The 24,161-nt window shown below is 43.9% G+C and overlaps 1 protein-coding gene across 2 annotated transcripts in view; it reads right to left on the bottom strand.

Moving 5' to 3' along the window:
• Positions 1 to 13,264, bottom strand: part of NALF1 (NALCN channel auxiliary factor 1) — a 603,144-nt gene extending 589,880 nt beyond the window's left edge. For both annotated transcript variants that reach the window (XM_056555726.1, XM_056555727.1), the window contains exon 1: positions 11,648 to 13,264. In XM_056555726.1, coding sequence (XP_056411701.1) covers positions 11,648 to 12,400 — 753 coding nt within the window. In that variant the 5' untranslated portion in view covers positions 12,401 to 13,264. The remainder of the gene's footprint in view (positions 1 to 11,647) is intronic.
• Between the last annotated feature and the right edge of the window lie 10,897 nt (positions 13,265 to 24,161).

A 24,161-nucleotide genomic window follows, 5' to 3' on the forward strand; every position in this document is an offset into this window, starting at 1 on the left:
CTATTTTGGCATAGAGTTGATTATCACGAAGTCTCTGAAGAACCATACGGACATGCTGGCGGTGTTCTTCAAGATTGGCAGAAAAAATCAGGATATCGTCCAGATATACAACAACACAGGAGTATAGGAGATCACGAAAAATTTCATTAACAAAGTCTTGGAAGACGGCAGGGGCGTTGCATAGACCAAAGGGCATGACCAGATACTCAAAGTGTCCATCTCTGGTGTTAAATGCCGTTTTCCATTCATCCCCCTCTCTGATGCGGATGAGATTATAAGCACCTCTTAAGTCCAGTTTGGTAAAAATATGGGCACCTTGGAGACGATCAAAGAGTTCAGAGATGAGGGGTAGCGGTTCTTAACCGTGATTTTATTAAGACCGCGGTAGTCAATGCAAGGACGTAGAGAGCCATCTTTTTTGGACACAAAGAAAAATCCGGCTCCGGCAGGAGAGGAGGATTTACGGATAAAGCCCTTTTTTAAATTTTCTTGGACGTATTCAGACATGGCAAGAGTCTCTGGGACGGACAGAGGATAGATTCTGCCCCGGGGTGGAGTAGTGCCCGGGAGGAGGTCAATGGGACAATCATAAGGCCTGTGAGGAGGTAGAGTCTCAGCTTGTTTTTTGCAAAAAACGTCCGCAAAGTCCATATAGGCCTTAGGGAGACCGGTTACATGAGGAAGCACAGGGACACGGCAAGGTTTACTGGGAACCGGTTTTAAGCAGTCCTTGGAACAAGAGGGCCCCCAACTCTTGATCTCCCCAGTGGACCAATCCAGGATTGGGGAATGGAGTTGAAGCCAGGGAAGTCCAAGAAGGATTTCAGAAGTGCAATTGGGGAGGACCAACAGTTCAATCCTCTCGTGATGAGATCCGATGCGCATTAGAAGGGGCTCCGTGCGGAAACGTATAGTACAGTCCAATCTTTCATTGTTTACACAATTGATGTAGAGGGGTCTGGCGAGACTGGTCACCGGGATGTTGAACCTGTTGACGAGAGAGGCCAAGATAAAATTTCCTGCAGATCCAGAGTCCAAGAAGGCCACAGCAGAGAAGGAGAAGGCAGAGGCAGACATCCGCACAGGCACAGTAAGACGTGGAGAAGCAGAGTAGACATCAAGGACTGTCTCACCTTTGTGCGGAGTCAGCGGACGTCTTTCCAGGCGGGGAGGACGGATAGGACAATCCTTCAGGAAGTGTTCGGTACTAGCACAGTACAGGCAGAGATTCTCCATGCGGCGTCGTGTCCTCTCTTGGGGTGTCAGGCGAGACCGGTCGACCTGCATAGCCTCCACGGCGGGAGGCACAGGAACAGGTTGCAGGGGACCAGAGGAGAGAGGAGCCGGGGAGAAGAAACGCCTCGTGCGAACAGAGTCCATATCCTGGCGGAGCTCCTGACGCCGTTCGGAAAAACGCATGTCAATGCGAGTGGCAAGATGGATGAGTTCATGTAGGTTAGCAGGGATTTCTCGTGCGGCCAGAACATCTTTAATGTTGCTGGATAGGCCTTTTTTAAAGGTCGCGCAGAGTGCCTCATTATTCCAGGATAATTCTGAAGCAAGGGTACGGAACTGTACGGCATACTCGCCAACGGAAGAATTACCCTGGACCAGGTTCAACAGGGCAGTCTCAGCAGAAGAGGCTCGGGCAGGTTCCTCAAAGACACTTCGAATTTCCGAGAAGAAGGAGTGTACAGAGGCAGTGACGGGGTCATTGCGGTCCCAGAGCGGTGTGGCCCAAGCCAGGGCTTTTCCAGACAGCAGGCTGACTACGAAAGCCACCTTAGACCTTTCAGTGGGGAACTGGTCCGACATCATCTCCAAGTGTAATGAACATTGGGAAAGAAAGCCACGGCAAAACTTAGAGTCCCCATCAAATTTATCCGGCAAGGATAGTCGTATTCCAGAAGCGGCCACTCGCTGCGGAGGAGGTACAGGAGCTGGCGGAGGAGATGATTGCTGGAGCTGTGGTAGTAACTGTTGTAGCATAACAGTCAGTTGAGACAGCTGTTGGCCTTGTTGCGCAATCTGTTGTGACTGCTGGGCGACCACCGTGGTGAGGTCAGCGACAACTGGCAGAGGAACTTCAGCGGGATCCATGGCCGGATCTACTGTCACGATGCCGGCTGGCAGGTGGTGGATCCTCTGTGCCAGAGAGGGATTGGCGTGGACCGTGCTAGAGGATCGGTTCTAAGTCACTACTGGTTTTCACCAGAGCCCGCCGCAAAGCGGGATGGTCTTGCTGCGGCGGTAGTGACCAGGTCGTATCCCCTAGCAACGGCTCAACCTCTCTGGCTGCTGAAGATAGGCGCGGTACAAGGGAGTAGACAGAAGCAAGGTCGGACGTAGCAGAAGGTCGGGGCAGGCAGCAAGGATCGTAGTCAGGGGCAACGGCAGAAGGTCTGGAATCACAGGCAAGGAACACACAAGGAACGCTTTCACTGGCACTAGGGCAACAAGATCCGGCGAGGGAGTGAAGGGGAAGTGAGGTGATATAGGGAAGTGCACAGGTGTAAACACTAATTGGAACCACTGCACCAATCAGCGGTGCAGTGGCCCTTTAAATCGCAAAGACCCGGCGCGCGCGCGCCCTAGGGAGCGGGGCCGCGCGCGCCGGGACAGAACTGACGGGGAGCGAGTCAGGTACGGGAGCCGGGGTGCGCATCGCGAGCGGGCGCTACCCGCATCGCGAATCGCATCCCGGCCGGAGGTGGTAACGCAGCGCCCCGGGTCCGTGGAACCGACCGGGGCGCTGCAGTGAGGGAAGTGTAGCGAGCGCTCCGGGGAGGAGCGGGGACCCGGAGCGCTCGGCGTAACAGCAACTTTATTAAGGTTCAACACATCCCCAGCAAAATATAAACTTCCTATACCTGGATAATCACTTTCACTTTTCTCATATGAATTGAGATTGCCAGCTGTTCACAACAACAGATTTGGTGATACTCTATAATGATATATATAGGCTGAGCGTGTCTACATGTGGATACTCAATGACTGTTATATAAATGAAACCTTTATAGTGTTCTAATGTGTCCTAATATTGTGTTCAATTGGTTTCATGGCAAACTGTAAGGGCTTAAAGGGGTACTCCGGTGAAAACCTTTTTACTTTTAAATCTACTGGTGGCAGAAAGTTAAACATATTTGTAAATTACTTCTATTAAAAAATCTTAATCATTTCAGTATTTATTAGCTGCTGAATGCTACAGAGGAAATTCCTTTCTTTTTGGAACACTGATGACATCACGAGCACAGTGCTCTCTGCTGACATATCTGTCCATTTTAGCAACCATGCATAGCAGATATATGCCTTGCAGTGCTGGGGACTTGGGTTCAAATCCCACTAAGGACAACCATAAATAAAGCATTATTATTATAATAACATCAGCAGAGAGAACTGTGCTCGTGATGTCCTCAGAGAGCATTCCGAAAAGAAGTTCATCTGTAGTATTCAGCAGCTAATAAGTACAGGAAGGATTAAGATTTTTTAATAGAAGTAATTTACAAATATGTTTAACTTTCTGCCACCAGTTGATTTAAAAGAAAAAAGGTTTTCACCGGAGTACCCCTTTAACTGGTGCCAGAAAGCTACATTTGTAAATTACTTCCAGTATAAATCAGCTGCTATATGCTCCACAGGAAGTTATTTTCTTTTTGAATTTCCTTTCTGTCTGACCACAGTGCTCTCTGCTGACACCTCTGTCAGTTTTAGGAACTGTCCAGAGCAGGATACATTTGCTATGGGAATTTGCTCCTACTCTTGACAGTTCCTAAAATGGAAAGAGGTGTCAACAGAGAGCACTGTGGTCAGACAGAAATTCAAAAAGAAAAGAACTTCCTGTGGAGAATACAGCAGCTGATAAGTACTGGAAGGATTAATATTTTTAAATTTAACTAATTTACAAATCTGCTCAACTTTCTGGCACCAGTTGATTTTCTTTTCTTTTTTCCAGTGGAGAAAATAAGAGTAAAGTGTGGACACACCTGAATCTAAAAATAACATAGTGATCTCGAATCCCCATTGGTTCCTGTGTAGAAAGGTACAGCAGTTAAACTTCATAGGGTTGGTTAGTGATTTCAGTACATCTGATTCCCCAAAACAGTTCTAGAAAAGAACCACTTATTTCAATGACACCTTTGTATACACAGACTGACTGAAGATATCAATTACAAAAAGAACTCTAACTAACATGCACAAAGTTAAGACAACTACCACTGCAATCTTCCACAATGCCTCTTTAACAATAAGGTGAAATTTCAGGAAAATATCAGGGAGAGCGCCTAACACCAGCCACTTCTAGAAACAAAAAATAATGGAAGGATATGTCAATAATATTACAATCCATTAAAGGGGTACTCGGCCAAAAAATATCTTATCCCCTATCCGAAATCTCCAGGCCAGAAATGGCGGCATCCAGAACACAGAAGCTTGGAGTTTCCATGTCCGTGACGTCCCGCTACGCCCCATCCATTCATGTCTATGGGAGGGGGGGGGGGGAGGGGGTGATGGCTAGTACGTAGCCGTCACGCCTCCTCCTATAGACATGAATGGACGGGGGGTAGCGGCTCTAGTCGCCAGTCATTCCGCACAGAGCAGAGTCCGCTCCGTGCGCAGATGACTGTGGTGCTGCACTGGAGATTGCGGAACCCCCGCGATCAGACATCTTATCCTTTGGATAGGGGATAAGATGTTTTTCGTTAGAATACTCCTTTAACCAAAATATGAATAATCTGGTATAAGTGTTCACTGAATGCTCAGGCAATCCGGTATTATATACAGTATGTTAATATACAGCTGTATTTCGGTGTTTGAAGTTTTCCTATTCCTTCTATTGACAGGAAATAGTTACCAGGTCATACACCTAGGTTTACTGCATAAAATCCTACAGCAATTCTGATGTTTGGAACCAAATATTAATAAATGCAATTGGTATTGTCTTTATTTACAAAATATACAGAAAAAAAACATGTTTATAGATAAGATGTGTACAGTGGTCCTTCAAGTTACAATATTAATTGGTTCTGGGACGACCATTGTATGTTGAAACCATTGTATGTTGATACCAGAACTCTATGGAAACCTGGTAATTGGTTCTAATGCACCAAAATGTCATCCAAAAATAGGAAAAGGTGAGAATTACAGAAAAATAAGTAGATAACTAATTTAGATAAAACAAGTCCTTACATATAAAAGTAAGAAAGATCTGCTGGGAGCTGTAAATCACTGTCTATGTCAGTGTTTCCCAAGCAGGGAGCCTCCAGCTGTTGCAAAACTACAACTCCCAGCATGCCCGGACAGCCAAAGGCTGTCCGGGCATGCTGGGAGTTGTAGTTTTGCCACAGCTGGCGGCACCCTGCTTGGGAAGCACTGTCTATGTAGAGGACAGGAGCTTCTTCGGGGTCCTGTACAGTACATGCAATGTCCTAAAAAAGTAGCATGGAGTCACCCTCACCTGGTGTCCAAAGGAGCAGGTAACCCTGGTACAGGTAAAGTGTACAGAACATGTAATACCTCCCTGTACTGTAGGGGGCACTACCAGACACCAGTCAGTGCATACACTTCAGTAATACAGGGGTTTTACCAGTGAATGCCCATTCTGATTAGTCAGTTCATTGACACGTTTCACAGATCTGGACTGTCTGTACATTGTATGTTGAGTCTGGTTTCAACTTACAATGGTCCAGAAAAGACCATTGTATGTTGAAACTATTGTATGTTGAGGCCATTGTAAGTTGAGGGATCACTGTATATCTTAACAAATCTACATTGTGATAATGGGGTTGTGAGATGAAAAAAACAACACATGATTGTGCTTCCACTGCGGGATTGTGACACAATTATTACTCATATACTTTACTGTCTCTGCCTTTCATTACATCAAAAGAAAAAAAAACACGATATTATTATGGCTATGGATACAGAGGTTAGTCCTGCATATACATAAGTTACTGCCTCTTTTATCTCTGCTCAGTGACACCTCTCATGCAGAGGTCATATTTTAGGACAGTGTTCTTAACCTGGGTTCTTAACCCCCAGGGGTTCGGTGAATCAGTCCCGGGGCCTGGGGGTTCGGCGGGGGAGGTCGCAACAGGACAGGCAAACCAAGCAATTGCTTGGGGCCCCGAGCTGGCCCCGGGCCCCGAGCAGAGCCGTTGTTTGCCCGTCCTGTAGCGATGGGGAAATTCCCCCATCACTATTAACTCCCTATGGCCCTGCTTAAGTTTAAAAATGCAGGGCCGCCCGGACATAGCGCACGCCGGGACGTCACTGACATCCCGTGCGTGCACCATGGAAACGAAGACGCTGAGGACCGGAGGATAGAGAAGGAGGAAGACGCGCACTGGCCAGCTTGGTAAGTGACCAGTGGCACGTCATCTTCGTTGCTCCGACCACCAGGCCCGAGACCTACTGCTATAGCCGGAGCGGTGGTCGGAGCACTGAAGTGGGCAGTACACAGGCATACAGCCTCCAGCCATACACTGTATATAGCTGGAGGCTGTATGTCTGTGGGGGAACACTGCCTACATCAGTGGTCTTCAACCTGTGGACCTCCAGATGTTTCAAAACTACAACTCCCAGCATGCCCGAACAGGCTGTCCCAGCATGCTGGGAGTTGTAGTTTTGCAACATCTGGAGGTCCGCAGGTTGAAGACCACTGGCCTACATAATGTGCGGGAACACTGCCTGCCTAATGTGGGGGAACACTGCCTGCCTAATGTGGGGGAATTCTGCCTGCCTAATGTGGGGCAACACTGCCTGCCAAATGTGGGGGAACTCTATCTGCCTAATATGGGGGAACACTGCCTGCCTAATGTGGGGGGAACACTGCCTGCTTAATGTGGGGGACTCTGTCTGCCTAATGGGGGGAACACTGCCTGCTTACTGTGGGGGAACACTGCCTGCCTAATGTGGGGGAACATTGCTTGCCTAATGTGGGAGAACTCTGTCTGCCTAATATGGGGGAACACTGCCTGCCTAATGTAGGGGAACTCTGTCTGCCTAATGGGGGGGAACACTGCCTGCTTACTGTGGGGGAGCACTGCCTGCCTAATGTGGGGGAACACTGCCTGCCTAATGTGGGGGAACTGTCTGCCTAATATGGGGGAACACTGCCTGCCTAATGTGGGGGAACACTGCCTGCCTAAGGTGGGGGAAACACTGCCTGCCTAATGTGGGGGATCACTGCCTGCCTAATGTGGGGGAACTCTGTCTGCCTAATGTGGGGGAACTCTGTCTGTCTAATATGGGGGAACACTGCCTGCCTAATGTGGGGGAACACTGCCTGCCTAATGTGGGGGAACACTGCCTGCCTAATGTGGGGGGAACACTGCCTACCTAATGTGGGGGAACACTGCCTGCCTAATGTGGGGGGACACTGCCTGCCTAATGTGGGGGAACACTGCCTGCCTAATGTGGGGGAACACTGCCTGCCTAATGTGGGGGAACACTGCCTGCCTAATGTGGGGGAACACTGCCTGCCTAATGTGGGGGAACACTGCCTGCCTAATGTGGGGGAACACTGCCTGCCTAATGTGGGGGGAACACTGCCTACCTAATGTGGGGGAACACTGCCTGCCTAATGTGGGGGAACACTGCCTGCCTAATGTGGGGGAACACTGCCTGCCTAATGTGGGGGAACACTGCCATTGTTGGCACTTGCCAAGGTAAAGCTGCGCATTTCTGAACTGGTCTCTGAAAGACAACAGCAGAAATCACACTGATTAAATATTCATTAAGTTTTAGTTTTTGTGTGAAAATCCTGTTTTCATGGTTTTGTTCTTTGTTCTTAATGGTTTTGTTCATTTTGTGCACCTATGTATAAATATATACTTAAATATATACCTCCTATGTTTTGAATTTGAAAAAATCATATTTTATTTGGTGGGGTTCAGTACCTCCAACAAGGTTAAGAACCCCTGTTTTAGGAACACATAAAAGTCAGCTATTGGTGAGACACCAAAGATAAACATAAGGTACAGCAACGCTTTCCTCATCACAGGCTGGAAAATGTAAAAACTAGACCCCTCTGAAAGGAATGTCCAATGGCTAAGATTTATCAACACAAAACTAGTCGCCAACGTGATTTTATTAAACCTATTATTCTTACATTCTTTTCACACTTTCACTATTTATGTGTAAAACGTCTTATCCATAATATTAAAAGAGATCTTCAAGTATCCCAGAGATAGTAACATACAAGAGTCTATCAATACCAATATGTCAATACATGGTGGATCAACATCTGCACAGAGGTAAAACCTGAAATCTTAGCAATATTACTACTATAATAAACTTGGCACAAACAGGACAGGATTTTCCCACAGATAGAAGTGGATGGGGAGAAACAAACACATTTGTAACATATGATACATTGCAATTCAACGTAAATAAAGAAATATTTCCTGAAAAGCTTGTTGGCATAAATCCAACAGCTCCATGTTGTCTGAAATTTCTACTTTCAAGCTTATTTTTCTTTTTTGCCCATAAAGCATTGTCTAAGGTATGATAAATGTGATGGTAGTGCATTAGATACATTGTAGTGTAGCATTTCCACATACATTAGTCACCGATAACTTTCTTTGTTATTGACCTAGGATCAGGAAGAAACAGGAAAATAGTTCAGGTCCCACGTCAGACCGCGCTTAGCGTATTACCTCACCCGGCAAGTATAACAAAACTTATTTAAGTCACCAACTAAGTGCTCAAGGTGTGCCTTTAAAGGGGTACTCCGGTGAAAAAATTTTTTTTTAAATCAGCTGGTGCCAGAAAATTTTACGGATTTGTAAATTACTTCTATTAAACAATCTTAATCCTTCCAGTACTTATCAGCTGCTGTACGCTCCACAGGAAGTTCTTTTCTTTTGGAATTTCCTTTCTGTCTGACCACAGACCTCTGTCCATGTCAGGAACTGTCCGGAGCAGGAGAGGTTTTCTATGGGAACTTGCTCCTGACATGGACAGAGGTCTCAGCAGAAAGCACTGTGGTCAGACAGAAAAGAAAATCCAAAAAGAAAATAACTTTCTGTGGAGGATACAGCAGCTGATAAGTACTGGAAGGATTAAGATTTTTTTTTTTTTTTTTTAATAGAAGTCATTTACAAATCTGTTTAACTTTCTGGCTCCAATTGATTTAAAAGAAAAATGTTTTCCAGCGGAGTACCCCTTTAAAGGCACACCTTGAGCACCTTGGTGACTTCAATCAGATTTGTTATTGACCTGACAACAGTCCTCGCATCATGAACAGTTTCTTAATTCTAAATGTGAAGCTTCAACTAGATCATTCCTAAGTGGGTAACTTATTATAACCTGTTGACATTATCTAATTATATATATATATATATATATATATATATATATATATATATATATATTTTTTATTATCATTATTTTTTTAATGAAAACACTTACTCATGCTTTGCATACCCCCAGAACAAATGCCATATAACAAAACATAGTCCTTGAATCACAGGCCCTGATGCATATATATATATGTATATATATATATATATATATATATATATATATATATATGTTTATATTTCATTAAAACACTAACTAATGCTTTGCATACCCCCAGAACAAATGCCATATAACGAAACATAGTCCCTGAGTCACAGGCCCTGATGCATATATATATATATATATATATATATATATATATATATATATATTTCATTAAAACACTAACTCATGCTTTGCGTACCCCCAGAACAAATGCCATATAACGAAACCATAGTCCTTGAATCACAGGCCCTGATGCATATATATATATATATATATATATATATATATTTCATTAAAACACTAACTCATGCTTTGTGTACCCCCAGAACAAATGCCATATAACGAAACATAGTCCCTGAGTCACAGGCCCTGATGCAGCATGTTTCAGCACCATCTCTCATCAGGCTTTCAGCACCATGGACAGCAAGTGAATTTCAGCTTGGAACCGAATTAGATAAATGTTCTATAAAATATTAATGAGCCACAACATCCCGAGAATAAATATTAATGGTAGTCTGATCATATCCAAGCTGCCAAATGCAATAAGCAATATCATAACTGATAAAGCGTTAAGCAACAACAGATCAGGACTTGATTTTATTAGGAAAAATATACCCCCCCCCCCCCCCTTTTAAAATAACATATCAATATCTAATGCAATATGTTAAATCCATCAGCCATTTCTCTGTCCAATAAAGTCCTGATATGTTCCCATCTTCACAAGATGGCCTGATAACATATACCTCCTTGCAGGCCTTCCGCCTGTGCTTGAAAAGTCCCAATCCACCACATCATAGGATCACATAAGAGCGGACGCATCTGACTACATGTACTGTATATACTGCATTCTTATATGCAATTAATATTCTTCATTTCTATTATTCACAATCGGATCATGGAGCAAGACGTCATTGTGCATGATATCCAGGGCTTCTATACTGGATAGCAATAAAGCTAGTCATTACTGACATTGAGATAGAAACATTAGGCACAAAGCATTAAAAAACAGCATCATTGCAACAGTATGAATCCAATACTATTTCTTAGAGGTGGCGGTCACTGTGAAAGCCATGTGCCCTGAAACCTCCATTGAGGTTATTAACAAGAGGCCAAAAACCACACTCCAACTAGAGCAGAAGTAGCCTGCAAGCTGCTACAGTACAAGAGGCCATCGATCTGCTGCAAGGAAGCCCTGTATATGTGTGTGTGTGTATATATATATATATATATATATATATATATGCAAATAGTGGCAATTCTCAAGAAGCATTTCATTAATATAAACACACAATAAAAGGCAAATCAAACAGTATACCAGCTTCTTAATGCCACCATCCTCAGTGCCACATGCATAGCAAAATCTCCAAGAAATCAATGTGCAAATATTTAAGACAGGAAGCACAATATTTGCAATCTCCAAGAATTCAAGGTGACAAATCTTTGATACATGTAACACAACAATATTTGTAATCTTCAAGAAACCAAGTTGGCAATCTTTGAGACATGGAGGAAAACAATATTAAGTATTTGCTCCCAGATACAAGAGGGTAAGCCAGTGTTTTGCAACCAGGGTGCCTCCAGCTGTTGCAAAACTACAACTCCCAACATGCCCGGACAGCCTTCGGCTGTCCGGGCATGCTGGGAGTTGTAGTTTTGCAACAGCTGGAGGCACCCTGATTGGGAAACACTATTTTAGGCAGTGAAGATAAGGCCCGAGTCAAGCCTTGCTGTCACTTTACATCCAAGCAATGCTGTAGACTGCTCCCTAGCAGCACATCCATATGGAACAGGGTCAGGGATGTGCACAGACATTTTTGGGGGGCAAGCAGAAAAAAGGGCGAACAAAATATAAAAGTTTGTAAAAACCTGACATATGTTAACACAACACAATTCCTGAGATAAGGGACTTCCAGCTGAATGGGACCCACATCACTCCAGGAAGGTCCCAATCAGTAAGGGCATCATAGGGCAGATGCATTAAAAGGGCACATCCCAGGACTATGTAATGCACAGGGAGACATCATTACTTCCTCAAGTATTAAAACATCAGCTGTCACTGCCTGGATGTCAACACCCAGCAACTTTTTCAAAGGTCCAAGAAGCAGGGCCAGCCAAAAGCATGGAGAAGAAGCCATTGTCCTACCTTGCAGTCTTCCGAACAGGATTTGACCGAATACTCATCCGATTGTAAATATTTCTGTAGCAAAACTTCGAATTCTTGGTATTTCTCCTGAGCATTCTGGTCATAGCCCCTATAAGTCTGGACGCAACGTCTACAACCAGCGACATCCCCATTCTCCACCATCTCCTCACTACAGTTCAAAGTGTCCGGATTTGAGAACCCAGAGAACAAATCGGAAAGTGTATAGGAATTACAAAAGGGAAGGTAAAAATGACTCAAGTTAAAGTGAGTAGGCTTACTCCACGAGCCCTCACTCAAGTTCCTACAGACAGACTGGGCATCATCAACAACATAACATTGACCGAATGTCCTATGGGGGGGACAGGTTTCTAGCAGAGTTTTGGTCGAATTTCCTAGAAAAATAGCTTTTTTGCCTGGACTCTCTTGAGATGACTGAAGGGTAGGTGAGAGTTGATGTCCTTCCACCGCTGAAGGGAGTCGATCCGCCATGCTAGGTGATGATGATGATGGTGGTGGTGGTGGTGACACTATTAAGGAGCCCTGCTCTTTGTCTCTGGTCCTTGTCAAGTTGGCCTCGGCGCAGAACCACAAATGATCAGAAAGCAGAACTGTGAAAAACAAGAGAGATGCTAAAGACAGTCGCCATTTCTGAGCCCTCTCTGAATCAGTGAAAGGTTTCTCGTTCTCCCGGGGTGCACACCAGATTTTGGAGCTGTCATCAAACTGCCGACACATCCAAGCACCCCTGGTCATATTTTGGGAAGGCGCTGCTCTGGAGGACTCCACCGTGAGGGCTCCTTGGCAAGGGTGACCACAAAAGTCATTGACTTGAGGATTGATTGGCTTGTTTGCTGCCTTCCTTGTCTTCCTTATGCAGAGCAGCGATCAGCTAGATCCATCCACTTAGAGGGTAGGTAGACAGGATCCCGGGCATTGTCACAGCACGGCTGCCCATAGCCCTGCTCCACAGAGATGCCTCCTTGCCCCTGCCTGCATGCCTCTTCCCTGCCCTTCCTTCCTCTCAATGACTGCAGCTGATCAACCGGGCGTCTTCTCCTTGTGGAACTGGGCGGAATACCCTGGGTTTTGCCTCCCGATGGCCACAGTCATCTTGGTCCTGTGCTGCTAAGTTGCCGCCATCTTCGTCCTGAAACACTTTTTGGGGGGAGCTCGCTCTTCTGCGTCATCCCCGGCACCCAGATCCCTCTATCCTGGCGCATTGGCAGCGCTGGGCTGGATGAGGAGAAGAAGAAGGAGAAGAAGGGGAAGGAAGCTCGGGAGGTGGAGGCACAGGAGGAAGGCAAGGGAGACAAATGACTGGAGCAGCCTCTGCAGCACCTACTTGGGTGTCACATAGCACAGTGCTGGGGCTCATAGACATGGGTGCATGCTGCAGCTTCCCATCATCACCGGGCACTGAGGTGTGCGCACTGGCCCCCTGCTCTGCTGTGTATGCTGCAGCTACTTATTCATACACCAACATCTAGACATTCCACATAGACGGGTCACTAGAACTTGTGCTAACACTCTTGGATATATGGACTGTCATACAGGACTACTATTCCCTACCTGATCAATACCGAACACCCTGCGACAGGAATACATTATATATCAGTGTTTCCCAACCAGGATGCCTCCAGCTGTTGCAAAACTACAACTCCCAGCATGCCCACACAGCCTTCGGCTGTGTGGGCATGCTGGGAGTTGTAGTTTTGCAACATCTGGAGGCACATTGGTTGGGAAACAATGATATATACTTTTATATGTATATATATATATATATATATATATATATATATATATAACACAACCTACATGGTGACACTGTATCACTATGCATTTGGATTAGGGATCTATTTAGCTGCACTCCTTGGATGTCTGTATTGTACTGTCATGTGTTTGCATATACATATTTGTGGGTCTGTGTAATGTGTGTGTACATCTGTAATGTGTGTGTATCTGTGTAATGTGTGTATATCTGTAATGTGTGTGTATATATATATATATATATATATATACCTGTGTAATGTGTGTATATCTGTAATGTGTGTGTATATCTGTAATGTGTGTGCATATACATATTTGTGGGTCTGTGTGTCTGTGTAATGTGTGTATATCTGTGTATCTGTGTAATGTGTGTATATCTATAATGTGTGTATGTATATATACCTGTGTAATGTGTGTATATCTATAATGTGTGTATGTATATATACCTGTGTAATGTGTGTATATCTGTAATGTGTGTGTATATCTGTAATGTGTGTATATCTTAAATGTGTGTGTGTATATGTGTGTGTATGTATATATATATATATATATATATATATACATACCTGTGTGTGTATATCTGTTATGTGTGTGTGTGTGTGTGTATATATATATACACATGTAAATACCTGTTTAATGTGTGTGTATCAGTGTAATGTGTGTATATCTGTAATGTGTGTGTATCAGTGTAATATGTGTGTGTGTGTGTAAATATAGGTATGTGTTTATATATACCTGTGTAATGTGTGTGTATATCTGTGTAATGTTTGTGTATATCTGTAATGTGTGTGTGTGTAAATATAGGTATGTGTTTATATATACCTGTGTAATGTGTGTGTATAGCTGTGTAATGTTTGTGTATATCTGTAATGTGTGTGTGTGTAAATATAGGTATGTGTTTATATATACCTGTGTAATGTGTGTGTATATCTGTGTAATGTTTGTGTATATCTGTAATGTGTGTGTATATATATATATATATATATATATATATATATATATGTGTGTGTTGCACTCACTGTAATTATTAGCCCCCCTCCCCCACCTGATTACACTGCATACACCATACATATACTCTATTGTATGCTACAATGACTGTCCTTGCATCTATCCATCTAGTAGCAATGGCTGGTTATAGTGTATCCCTATCGCCGTCTATTCTAGCTCCATTCCCCATGACTTTGGGTGATCTGACAGTGTAGTGTATGTGTCTGCTGCACTCTGTGTAATTCATCTTCACTCCCCTGTCTCCTGCAGTGATTCAGTATTTTTTAGCTGCTAACATTTTCCTTTGTGCAAGTTGTGTGAGGCACAGACTTCCGCAGCATCTGCTGTTTGCTTGTTGCTGCTGCTGATGCTGCAGCCCTATTCTCTGCTGCCCCATAGTGTTAACACTTTCCTATAGCGAGGGATACAGCACACATGCAACAGTTCTCCTGTTATGGAGCCTTATGCAGCAGAATCGTGTATCTCAATGTGCTGCTGAGAATTCATCATTGTGCTCTTAAAGCATTGCAGTATATAGTGTGGCGGGGTGTGAGGAGCAGTGCTATCTACATCTGGAGTCCCTGTAGAGATGCAGGAGCCCCAGTGACAGTGCCAGCTGCTGTGATGTTCTGCATTAAACAGGCTATTCCATGACTGACAAAGCTTGGGAAATTAGCAGAGCACCAAAAATAGGGAACCCCCTCCTAACCCCCTCCCCATCTTACGGCTTGTCGTATTCCAGTGTGGCGCAAGATCAGAGCTGTATGTCTGTTCTCATGGTAAATGGAGGATTTGTGAATGAATAGTGACACATACTAATAACCAGCCATGAGTGCAGCTTTAAGAATCCTCGAGTATATTGATTCTCCAGGAGGTGATTCAGCGGGATTCACTGCAGATCTCAGACCTAATGAATCCATTCTAGTATCTTAAATAGGTAGAAGATTTATTGCAGATATTTCTGCGGCTGTCCTGTTCATCTGAATGCGGTTTGCAGAAATCCATATCCTTGCCGCAGAAATAACCTTCCGCAGATGAATGAATGTGATTTTGTAGTTACAAATCTACCAAATGTGAATATTTATACCCTTAGGGTCAGTTCCCATGTGCGCAATTTTGCTGCAGATTTGCTGCTGCAGATTTTGCTGCCCATTGACGACAATGGGCAACAAAATCTGCAGCGGCAAATCTGCAGCAAAAAAAACACAGGTTTGAACTGACCCTAAGAGAAAATGGGCTGCAAAATCTGCTGAAACAAATCTGGAGCAGAAAATACGCACGTGTGAATGCACCCTAAAGGTTCGTTCACTCGTGCGCATTTTCTGCTACAGATTTGCTTCAAAATTACAACACACATATATAATAGAGGTAATATGCAGACCTGCTAATATAATTCCCAGCAAGTGTATAAAGAATAAGAGGGGGGAAGTGCCTAAAAATATACTTTTAATGATATGCGTTAAAAAACACCACAAAGAAATAATAATACGTGATTCCCAAATAATGATAACTATGTTAAGCCACGCCTCACATGCAATGATGTGATATGACCCTGCTAATGTATATGTTGCAAGGCTCACACAGCAATTTTGCTATCACATAAAGTGTCTTAGGTGTCCAAAACACCCCATCCTTATTAACAAGATGCTAATATAAATGAATCAGATAGTTCCAATAGTATACCCTGCAGCATGTAATAATCAATATACTGCAACAGCTATACACACTCTCCCAATGCGCGTTTCTGTCCTCCTGTATAAACCATACAACAGGGGGACGTCCTCAGGGGATCAGGCGGTAACTCACAAATGAGGGTGTACCAATAAATACATACACAATATGTCAAGCATGGTTACTATGACGTTAGCATTTGTCTAACATTGACATAGCAACAATATGTTAATTAATAAGACTCAAAAAAAGAATAAAATGACACCCCAAATGCCATATAGTCCGCAGTCGGCTGGTGGGCTCCCGTATATATAGCGCTCACCACTATATAAAGCATGGACGGGTGCACATGTCGCCAAGGATGGTTTGTAATCCGGTCAAGCCTGCAGTGGCAGGTCTCCGGGTCCAGTCTCCCCACGTGGCGGCATATGGGAGCCCACCAGCCGACGGCAGACTATATGGCATTTGGGGTGTAAATTTTTATTTTCTATTTGTTGCTATGTCAGTGTTAGACAAATGCTAACATCATAGTAACTGTGCTTGACATATTGTGTATGTATTTATTGGTATACCCTCATTTGTGAGTTACCGCCTGATCCCCTGAGGACGTCCCCCTGTTGTATGGTTTATACAGGAGGACAGAAACGCGCATTGGGAGAGTGTGTATAGCTGTTGCAGTATATTGATTATTACATGCTGCAGGGTATACTATTGGAACTATCTGATTCATTTATATTAGCATCTTGTTAATAAGGATGGGGTGTTTTGGACACCTAAGACACTTTATGTGATCGCAAAATTGCTGTGTGAGCCTTGCAACATATACATTAGCAGGGTCATATCACATCATTGCATGTGAGGCGTGGCTTAACATAGTTATCATTATTTGGGAATCACGTATTATTATTTCTTTGTGGTGGTTTTTAACGCATATCATTAAAAGTATATTTTTAGGCACTTCCACTCTCTTATTCTTTTCTCTGCAAGATTTGCTTCAGCAGATGTTTTTGCCCATTGAAGCCAATGGGCAACAAAATATGCAGTGGCAAATCTGCAGAAAAAAAAACACAGGTGTGAACTGACCATAAGAAATAATTATCGTTCCCATTGTTTTTATAAGAGGAGATTCAACCTGATTCACTGAACCTGGTGACTGAAACCTCCAGTCTCATGCAGATGAGTAAATATTTAGAAATGTGCTGTTGTTTTTATAACTGAGACTCACAATATATATATATATATATATATATATATATATATATATATATATACTAGCTGAGTACCCGGTGTTGCCCGGTTTTTCCTTCCTAATCCTTGTTGGGGAGGAAAAGCTTTTGACTTCATATCCCAACCTCCTATCCCGACCTCCTATCCCGTCATCATATTCCCTCCTCCTATCCCGTCCTCCTATCACGTCCTCCTATCCCGTCCTCCTATCCTGTCCTCCTATCTCGACCTCCTTTCCCCGACCTCCTTTCGCGTCCTCCTATCCCGTCCTCCTTTCCCGTCCTCCTTTTTTATCCTCCTATCCCGTCCTCATATCACAAACTCCTATCATGACCTCCTATCCCGTCCTCCTATCTCAACCTCCTATTCAGTCCTCCTATCTTGACCTCCTATCCCGTCCTCCTATCTTGACCTCCTATCCAGTCCTCCTATCTCGACCTCCTATACCGTCCTCCTATCTCGACCTCCTATACCGTCCTCCTATCCCGTCCTCCTATCCCGTCCTCCTATTGTGTCATCCTATCGCGGTCCTCCTATACCGGTCCTCCTATCCCGGTCCTCCTATCCTGTCCTCCTATCCCAACCTCCTATCCCGACCTCCTATCCCGTCCTCATATCCCGACCATCCCGTCCTCCTATCTTGACCTCCTATCTTGACCTCTCATCCCGTCCTCATATTCCGACCTGTAATATGTGACCAGGTATTTAAATATCTCCAGCCGTACAGAAGTTATGTGGGAACATACATTTCCCATTGATTTGCAAGGGACTTTAACCCCTTTGGGACGGAGCCCATTATGACCCTAAGGACGGGAACATTTTTTGCAAATTTGACCACTGTCACTTTAAGCATTAATAACTCTGGAATGCTTTTACTTATAAATTTGATTCCGAGATTGTTTTTTTTTTACATATTCTACTTTATGTTAGGGGTAAATTTTCGGTGATGCTTGCATCCTTTCTTGGTGAAAAATGCAAAAATGTCATGAAAAATTTGAAAATTTTGCATTTTTCTAACTTTGAAGCTCTCTGCTTATAAGGAATATGGATATTCCAAATAAATTATATATTGATTCACATATACAATATGTCTACTTTATGTTTGCATCATAAAATTGATGAGTTTTTACTTTTGGAAGACACCAGAGGGCTTCAAAGTTCAGCAACAATTTTCCAATTTTTCGCAAAATTTTCAAAATCAGAATTTTTCAGGGACCAGTTCAGGTTTGAAGTGGATTTGAAGGGTCTTCTGGTTAGAAATACCCCATAAATGACCCCATCATAAAAACTGCACCCCTCAAAGTATTCAAAATAGCATTCAGTCAGTGTGTTAACCCTTTAGGTGTTTCACAGGAATAGCATCAAAGTGAAGGAGAAATTTCAAAATCTTCATTTTTTTACACTCGCATGTTTTTGTAGACCCAGTTTTTGAATTTTTACAAGGGGTAAAAGGAAAAAAATCCTCACAAAATTTGTAACCCAATTTCTCTCGAGTAAGAAAATACCTCATATGTGTATGTCAAGTGTTCGGCGGGTGCACTAGAGGGCTCAGAAGCGAAGTAGCAACAATGGGATTTAGGAGAGTGAGTTTTTCTGAAATGGTTTTTGGGGGGCATGTCCCATTTAGGAAGCCCCTATGGTGCCAGGACAGCAAAAAAAAAACCACATCGCACACTATTATGGAAACGACACCCCTCAAGGAACTTAACAAGCCTTAACAACCCACAGGTGTTTGACAACTTTTTGCTAAAGTCGGATGTGTAAATTAAAAAAAATAATTTTCCACTAAAATGCTGTTTTTTCCCCAAATTTAACTTTTTTTACAAAGGGTAATAGGAGAAAATGCCCCCCAAAATTTGTAACCCCATTTCTTCTGAGTATGGAAATACCCCATGTTTGGACGTCAAGTGCACTGCGAGCGAACTACAACGGTCAGATGAGAAGGAGCGCCATTGAGCTTTTAGAGAGATAATTTGTTTGGAATGGAAGTCGGGGCCATGTGCATTTACAAAGCCCCCCGTGGTGCCAGAACAGTGGACCCCCCCAAATGTGACCCCATTTTGGAAACTACACCCCTCACGGAATGTAATAAGGGGTACAGTGAGCATTTACACCCTACTGGCGTTTGACAGATCTTTGGAACAGTTGGCTGTGCAAACAAAAAAAATTACATTTTTCATTTTCACGGATCACTGTTCCAAAAATCTGTCAGACACTTGTGGGGCATAAATGCTCACTGTACCCCTTATTACATTCTGTGAGGGGTGTAGTTTAAAAAATGGGATCACATTTGGGTATTTATTTTTTTAGGTTTATGTCAGAACCGCTGTAAAATCTGCCACCCCTGTGCAAATCACCAATTTAGGCCTCAAATGTACATGGTGCGCTCTCACTCCTGAGCCTTGTTGTGCGCTCGCAGAGCATTTTACGCCTACATATGGGGTATTTCTGTACTCAGAAATTGCATTACAAATTTTGGGGGTCTTTTTTTCCTTTTACCTCTTGTGAAAATAAAAAGTAAAGGGCAACACCAGTTTTTTTTTACACTAGCAGGCTGGTGTAGACCCCAACTTTTCCTTTTCATAAGGGGTAAAAGGAGAAAAAGCCCCCCAAAATTTGTAGTGCAATTTCTCCCGAGTATGGCGATACCCCATATGTGGCCCTAAACTGTTTCCTTGAAATACGACAGGGCTCCAAATTGAGAGAGCACCATGCGCATTTGAGGACTAAATTAGGGATTGCATAGGGGTGGACATAGGGGTATTCTACGCCAGTGATTCCCAAACAGGGTGCCTCCAGCTGTTGCTAAACTCCCAGCTTGCCTGGACAGTCAGTGGCTGTCCGGAAATGCTGGGAGTTGTTGTTTTGAAACAGCTGGAGGCTCCGTTTTGGAAACACTGCCGTACAATACGTTTCTCATTTTTATTGGGGGGGGGGGGACGACAGTGTAAGGGGGTGTATATGTAGTGTTTTACTCTTTATTATGTGGTAGTGTAGTCTAGTGTTTTTAGGGTACATTCACACTGGCGGGTTACGGTGAGTTTCCCGCTAGGAATTTGCGCTGCTGCAAAAATTTGCCGCAGCTCATACTTGAAGCAGGAAACTTGCTGTAAACCCGCCCATCTGAATGTACCCTGTACGTTCTCATGGGGGGGGGGGGGGGACCTCCAGCTGTTTCAAAACTCCCAGTATGCACGGTCTGTCAGTACATGCTGGGAGTTGTAGTTTTGCAACAGCTGGAGGCACACTGGTTGGAAAACCTTCAGTTAGGTTCTGTTACCTAACTCAGTATTTTCCAACCAGTGAGCCTCCAGCTGTTGCAAAACTATAACTCCCAGCATGTACGGTCTGTCAGTACATGCTGGGAGTTGTAGTTTTGCAACAGCTGGAGGCACACTGGTTGGAAAACCTTCAGTTAGGTTCTGTTACCTAACTCAATATTTTCACACCAGTGAGCCTCCAGCTGTTGCAAAACTACAACTCCCAGCATGCACGGTCTGTCAGTACATGCTGGGAGTTGTAGTTTTGCAACAGCTGGAGGCACACTGGTTGGAAAACCTTCAGTTAGGTTCTGTTACCTAACTCAGTATTTTCGAACCAGTGAGCCTCCAGCTGTTGCAAAACTACAACTCCCAGCATGCACGGTCTGTCAGTACATGCTGGGAGTTGTAGTTTTGAAACAGCTGGAGGCACACTGGTTGGAAAATACTGAGTTAGGTAACAGAACCTAACTCAGTATTTTCCAACCAGTGTGCCTCCAGCTGTTGCAAAACTACAATTCCCAGCATGACTAATCACAGAAGGGCATGCTGGGAGATGTAGTTATGCAACAGCTGGAGGTACGCAACTACAACTCCCAGCATGCCGAGACAGCTGTTTTCTGTGTGGGCATGCTGGAATTTGTAGTTTTGCAACATCTGGAGTGCTACATTTTAGAGACCACTGAACAGTGATCTCCAAACTGTGGACCTCCAGATGTTGCAAAACTACAAATTCCAGCATGCCCACACAGAAAACAGCTGTCTGGGCATGCTGGGAGTTGTAATTTTGCAACATCTGGAGGGCTACAGTCTAGAGACCACTAGTGGTCTCAGACTGTAGCCCTCTAGATGTTGCTATGCAACTACTCACCGGCTTCCGTCGCATCTGGGAGCCGTCCTCTTCTGCCGCACGCCGCCGCAGATATCCGTCGCCGCCCGCCGATCCCCGTCGCTCCGCTGGCTCTGGAGGGGTAAGTGGACTCCGGCACCGCTCCTCTTCGTTTTCCCCGTTCTGCCCCGCCTATTGTGGGAGGGCAGGACGGGGAAAACGAAAGTAAACCCCTCCGCCCCTGATCTGCTATTGGTGGTCGCGTCTAGACCCCCAATAGCAGGGATAGGAGGGGTGGCACCCGTGCCACCTCACTCCTATCGCTTTAGGGGGATCGTGGGTGTCTTAGACACCCGTGATCCCCCTTCTTTTTTGGGTCACCGGGTCACCATAGACCCGTAATGACCCGGAATCGGCGCAAATCACAAGTGTGAATTCACTTGTGATTTGCGCCGATCACCGACATGGGGGGGTCTAATGACCTTCCTGGACATTTGCACGGGGTGCCTGCTGATTGATATCAGCAGTCAACCCGGCCCGGTCCTCTCCCGGCGCGCGGCGGGGACCGAAATTCCCACGGGCATATGGATACGCCCTTCGTCCTTAAGTACCAGGACGCAAGGGCGTATGCATACGCCCTTCGTCCCCAACAGGTTAAACAAAACCCCCAACCCAAACCAAATGGGGGTAGTTAAGGGTTAAATTAACTATCCTATATTTAAAGTGGACATATAAGTAACATGTGACCAAGTATTATCGAAATATCTCCAGCCGTTTGGAAGTTATGCAGTAATATATATTTCCCATTGACTTGTATAGGACTTTAAACATAAACCCCGCCCCTGGCAAATGGGGGTGAGTAAGGGTTAAATCACCTATCCTATGTTTGTTGTTGACATATAAGTAACATGTCTGCCAAATTTCATTTTAATATCTTTAGCCGTTTGGACGTGATGCTGGAACATACACACATACATACATACATACATACATACATACATACACACATACATACATACACACGTTGAGTTTTATATATATATATATATATATATATATATATATATATATATATATATTGTTTTTCTATCAATATCCTGTTTACAAATTTGTAAGTAAAATAGATCTTTGGGAAACAGAAAACTGTACGGTTGATAGGAAATGGCATAAATATGAATATAATAGGTACTAGACTAGGGAATTGCAGACAGAGGTGTAAGGGTATGTCCACCGATCCGACTTAGATCACCAGGCAACAGTTGATGCCACAATGTATGGCAAAGTGCATCATTTGTGGCATGGTTAGGCACCCAGCTATTTCTACAGGCCAGGCCAGGGAATGCTGTAAGATATGTTCCCATGTCCAACATGTCTGGTGATTAATCTGAACTCTTTCATTCAAATAAATGAGATCATGGTCTCATCCTATAGGCAGTACCATATCTGTATATAGGAAGAGACCTATCAATCAAGCAATACTGGGCAGGAAGATTGTGAGCAAAGGCATTTGGATGCTCCCTTTCCCCAGGCCCTGCACTTTTAAACCTATAATTCCCGTCTGAAGAATGGCGTTGCTCATTCTTCAGGTGGAAATACTTACGGAACACATTGCAGTCTATTGGAGACTGCAGTGTCTGCGCGGTCCTAGCGCCGACTGATTCAGTCGGCGCTGGTCGCACTCGGAATCTCCGGGCGGAAATTTTCTGCCGGAGATTCCGCAGTGTAAACCTAGCCTTAAAGATGCATGAACCCAAACCTGCTGACAGTTTTGGGCTGTTATTCCTTTATTTATTTTTAGGCATCATAGCCCTGTTGTGCATGTTTTCTCTGCACCCCCTACAAGTAGGTCCCTGGCTTAGAAAATCCAGATTCCAACCTCTCTGTACCATTATAGTAAATACCTTGGCTGCTTTATACATGTTGCTCATCTACTAGACGCTTTCTTAAAGGGGACCTGTTACAAGATGCCCCTGTATAAACTCTCCATTACTACATTATGTATACAATCAGATTATAAAGAAGCATGTGCTGTAGGAGAATTGCTATTGAAGAGTCATGGGGGTGGTGCCACTATCCTGAAGAGATACATAATCCAGTTATCAAACCCATCCTTGGAGGAGGCTGAGTTGGAGGAGGATAGTTACTTGGAGTAGCCAATGCGATTTCAATCAAGTCCAGAAGGGTCTCTTTGGAGACCGCACTGCATGACTTTTGAAGATAGCAGCTAGATCCTATTACTCTTCAATAATAAGCATACAGTGCACACTATCTATCTATTCTAAGTTCATTCTCTATATAATGGAGTAAGGAGCATCGTTACAATATACTACTCCTATCTAGCATAACACCATGGTGGCGCTTTAGAGACCTAAACACTTATCACAGGTATTTTTTAACTTACAAAATGACCATTAAAAAAGAATCAAAGGCATGTCAAAGCACAAAACCCAGATGAAATCATACATAGCTATTGCCAAATGACTTCTTAAAGGGGTATTCCAGGCAAAAACTTTTTTTATATATCAACTGGCTCCGAAAAGTTAAACAGATTTGTAAATTACTTCTATTAAAAAATCTTAATCCTTCCAATAGTTATTAGCTTCTGAAGTTGAGCTGTTGTTTTCTGTCTAACTGCTCTCTGATGACTCACGTCCCGGGAGCTGTGCAGTTCCTATGGGGATATTCTCCCATCATGCACAGCTCCCAGGACGTGACATCATCATTGAGCAGTTAGACAGAAAACTTCAGAAGCTAATAACTATTGGAAGGATTA

The sequence above is a fragment of the Hyla sarda genome, chromosome 2 (assembly GCF_029499605.1).
Source record: "Hyla sarda isolate aHylSar1 chromosome 2, aHylSar1.hap1, whole genome shotgun sequence".
In the NCBI taxonomy this organism is placed as follows: Eukaryota; Metazoa; Chordata; class Amphibia; order Anura; family Hylidae; genus Hyla; species Hyla sarda.